The sequence below is a fragment of the Penaeus vannamei genome, chromosome 16 (assembly GCF_042767895.1).
Source record: "Penaeus vannamei isolate JL-2024 chromosome 16, ASM4276789v1, whole genome shotgun sequence".
In the NCBI taxonomy this organism is placed as follows: domain Eukaryota; kingdom Metazoa; phylum Arthropoda; class Malacostraca; order Decapoda; family Penaeidae; genus Penaeus; species Penaeus vannamei.
In genome coordinates this window covers 43,391,306-43,396,305 of record NC_091564.1, presented here as the reverse complement: position 1 = coordinate 43,396,305, position 5,000 = coordinate 43,391,306, and the positions used below count along the sequence as shown (strand labels likewise).

The 5,000-nt window shown below is 34.0% G+C and overlaps 1 protein-coding gene across 1 annotated transcript in view; it reads right to left on the bottom strand.

Moving 5' to 3' along the window:
• Positions 1 to 691: 691 nt before the first annotated feature.
• The window catches only part of LOC113819944 (uncharacterized), an 11,543-nt gene continuing 7,234 nt past the window's right edge, over positions 692 to 5,000 (bottom strand). The window contains exon 3 of the mRNA XM_027372185.2: positions 692 to 1,495. Coding sequence (XP_027227986.1) covers positions 1,257 to 1,495 — 239 coding nt within the window. The 3' untranslated portion in view covers positions 692 to 1,256. The remainder of the gene's footprint in view (positions 1,496 to 5,000) is intronic.

The window sequence follows — 5,000 nt, the reverse complement described above, 5'->3', positions numbered from 1 at the left end:
ATAGTTTACATTTAGTAAGTTTCTATATAATTCATATCTCACCTCTATTTCAAAAAAATATTTTTGTATAAAGCTTATATTTATCTATTTCGGAACAAAGTTGGGAGAGTAAAACAATGAAACTGGTTTCAACAAAAGTATATATCACAGTTATTGTTTTTTGTACCTCATCCTATTGCATATTGCTAATAACAGCAATGCACATACATCTTTATAACTGAATGATATATATACAATATAGCATCAGGTGTCTTGTAACTGTAAACCAGACATTGTTGAAAACTGGCAGGAATCCTATGATAAAACAATTCCGATTTTTTAAACTAAATTTCATATTTTTTTCATAAGACCAAGGAATATGAAATGTACAACAGAGGTAAACTTACTATGGAACGTAAGCAACGTTATAAATGAAAAGGGAATCAATCTTACACACCGCTACGAATATAAATGATCTTGGTCAATGAGTTCAAGGCCTGGACAAAGTAAACATTCATAACAAAAAATAAGTATTAAAACAGAATTGATGACATTCAACAATCCGATAAACGCCACTGAAAACAATGCTGAAACATCGACCGCAAACATTTTTTTCCTAATATCTGGTATCAGTAAATGAATATGCACATGTATATATATATATATATATATATATATATATATATATATATATATATATATATATATATATATACGTATGCATAATCAATTTGTCGGAACTACGAGAAACCATATTGTTGAGGTGGTTGCACTGCCATGTTTTATAATGATTATCTAAGGTCACATTACTTTAACCTCTTTTTTCATCGATACATGTATAACATGCAGATTAATCGGGAGTGAGACCTTTGCTATAAGAAATGTAAACGCTTACTTTTACTTTCTCCAGCAAAGTAAAAAATAAAATGTGCTTCGAGGTGGTTACACAAATATCATTAAGGAACACGTACAAATAATGCATGAAGTCCCTTTTACAAAGAGAGATCAACAATTTTGCATTGAATCAAATAAATGACAAACCATTCTACAGTGTTGATACAATGGTGGAAAACCCAGTCAAATAATCATTATCTATAGTGGCTTTTCTGCCATAAAGTAATGTTACGTACGTATAAAACTGAAAGTGCAATTGATAAAGATAGGGATACATGATCACCTAAACTCACACGATATAAATACATTCAAACGTATTTTAACGAAAAATAACTTCCCTTGTACCTCGTAGTTTCCCCACCAAGCCGCCCCCAACCGCAGGCTCACACCTGAACAGCGCCAGGTAACATCCAGTACAGGTCATCCAAACACGGGGATGGGGACGGGGCAGTGCTCTTGTCCGCCGATCCTGTCGTCGACTGACCCGGCTCCACAGGTCCGTTCTTGGGGAGAATGTCGTTGAAAACCTGCACGTCGGTGGCTATGGGCTTCAGGTCTTCCTGCGAGGTGGCCTGCAGTCTCGTCACGTTGAAAAGGCTGTCCGCGTCTCTTCCGTCGTCGCCTGCAGGAAGGATGCCAGGGAGTTTATAATGGAGAAAGGGCTGGCAGATTTGGAAGGGGAGCGGGAAATAGATGGAGGGGGGAAGAGGAAGCAGAAGGAAGAAAGAAAGAAGAAAAAGAGGTGAAAGAGAAGAAGGACGAAGCAGGAGAAAGGAAAGAAGAGGACGAAAAAAAGGTGAATGAGAAGGACGAGGAAGAAGAGAGAGGGAGATTTAATAGATGTAACAAAAAATCATATAGTTACAATTATCGCACACGCACAAGTGTTCATATCAGGTCATACATCAACCCCGAATTCAATATTCAACGCAGTGGACTCCGCCTTAGTAACTGCCTTAGTTGTAAAATCATCAAACTCAGTCAGCATTACTTCCACAACGAATTCCTTTGCTCATTTTCATTAACCTTGAATGAGGGATATTACAGTGTATTGATATACAGTTTTTGCATTAAATATGGGATCTCCAGTGACATCCAAATGCAACTAAATCAACGTTAGGGTGAACATTATGATTAATCATGATGATATTGCCAGTATAATGAAGGTAAAAAGAAGGGATGAGACAGCTACTACTGCTATTACTACCTTCCGCCACCACTACTGCTGCTGCTGCTACTACTACTTCTATTACTACTACTACCACTACTATTTTTACCGCTATTATTGCTACCATTAAGGCTATTGTTATTGATTCCACGTCTAGATTGAAATAATATTAACGATAAGAATGATGATAATAGTAATAGCAATGATAATGAAAACAATGGCTTCTAATGGTAATAAAAACAGCAATAATAATAGTTACAGGAATAATATTACATAACAAACACCCGTTCAAGGTCAAGCGATTCGCACGACACACTACGGGACAGCGCTACGACTTCTACCGCCAGCGAGCCGTCGACGCCTCGGAGCGCTCGGCTGAAAATCGTTGAGACGAAGTTCGCGTCCAAGCAAGGAAACCTGTTTATCATTCTCCTTGCCTTTCCCTTTTCTTTTCTTCTCATTATCATTTTCTTTCCTCTTGTTTTCCCTTCTCTATTTCTTTTTCTGTCTTGTACTACGTCTTCTTTTTATTCGTTTTTTTTTTTTTTTTTTTTTTTTTTTTACTGGTGTGTCTTTGTATGTGAATTTGTGTGTGTGTGTGTGTGTGTGTGCGTGCGTGTGTGTGTGTGTGTGTGTGTGTGTGTGTGTGTGTGTGTGTGTGTGTGAGCGCGCGCGCGCGCGCGCGTGTGTGTGTGTGTGTGTGTGTGTCTGTGTCTACGCGTGCTTCTCTAAATTAATGTCACAACCCCCAAACAAAGCACAATAAACCAATACCCTCTAAAACCAGAAGGTACTGTACAGCAAGGACCGGTACCTTCAACCAAGCGGACCTATTCCTTAAATGATAAGCGAAGGAGAGAACACCTTCGCTCGATACTGACTCGATACACCAGTAAGCGGAGGCGGACTCACCGTAACGCAGGTTGATTGCGCGGCGCGAGCGAGCTTTCGGGGCCAGCGGATGGGTCCGGAATTGGCCCATTGATTCTCAGTGGTAAAGGAGCTCTTTGTTGAGGAAAGTGATGATGGTGGTGGGGTGGGAATGGTGATAATAGTGAGAGCAATAATGATATAATGATGATGAGGATGATGGTAATGATAATGGTAACAATAATAGTTTTAGTAATAATACCAATGATAACAATGATGATAATAATAATGATGATAATGATAATCATGATGATAATAGTAATGATTATGATAATAATAGCAACAATGATTATCATAATGATGATAATAACAATATCAATGATAATAATAATAAAACAATAATTGTTATTATTATTATCATAATGATAATAATAATTATAATGATGAAAAAAATGATGTTCATGATAATTATTATTATGATGATAATAACAATGATAATAACACGACAACAATAATGATGATAATAATAATGATAATGGTGATAATGAACATAAATACAATCATAATAATATTGAAAATAATTAAACTAATGATAATGATAGTGGTAACTAGAAGCACTCCTAGTGCATACCTCTGCCAAGGCAACAGGGTCAATGATGCCATAGAAATATTCACACGAAGAATTGCAGTAAATCACCTCTTTCTCAAGTACACTGGTGACGTCCGTAAACATAACAATCATGGTTAAATGATGCAGATCACCACTAAAATTTAACGGCATCTAAGCTTGGCTAAGGTACGTCTCTGGTAAAAATTCTAAAAATTAACCAGCGGTAACAAAAACATAACGTCCTTGGCGGAGGTAAGAGTAATAATAATAATTGTATGATGAAAATACTACTACTACTACTACTACTACTACTACTACTAGCAATAACAATAAGAACAACAACAACAAAACAAGAACAAGAATAACAATAATAATAATTACAATAACAACACTAATGATAATAATAAAATTTTAAAATGTGATGATGACGATGATGATCATAATGGTAATGGTGTTGCTGATGCCATGATGGTAATGGTTATGGTGATGATATGATAATAACGATAATGATAATAATAACAATAATGATAATAATAATGATTCTGATAATAATGACAATAATAATAAAGGTAATAATAACAACAATGAATAACAATAAGAATAACAATAATAATTGTAGCAATGAATATGATAATGTTAATGATAATCACATTGCTAGCAATTATGAAAATTATTACAATGCTGGTAATAGTGATGAAGGTATTAATAATGGTAATAATAATGATAATAATCACAGTAATGACAATAATGATGATACTAATAATAATGATAATGAAGATTATAATAATATTTATAATAATGATGATAATGGAAATGATAATTACAGTTATCGCTATGATGATAATGAATAAAATAACGATAAGGATAATAATTATGATAATAATAGTAATGATACTAATAAAGAACAACAACAACAACTACAGAAATGGTAATAATGGTGATGATAATAGTAACAATACTAATGATATTAAAAATGATAATAATAAAAAGAATATTGATAATAAGAATAGTAATATCGACAATAATAGTAATGATTATAATGAAAATGATAACAACAACATTGATAACAGTAATATCAATAAAAATATTAGAAATGATGATAATGATAATGATGATGAAAACTATGCTAATAATTATTATCATTAAGATGATAAAGAGGATGATAAACTGATAACGAGGACAAAAAGATAAAATTGTTGATCGTCATCATATCAATAATAGTAATAGAGTACAATAACCATTATCAGCAATAATGGGAGACTAATGGATTCTTACCTTTATTTCCTTTACAAAAAAATGAAATGTCATCTTCTAGTTACAGGAAAAAATACAGGAATACGCACATACACACATACACACACACACACACACACACACACACACACACACACACACACACACACACACACACACACACACACACACACACACACACACACACACACACACACACACATATATATATGTATATATGTATAT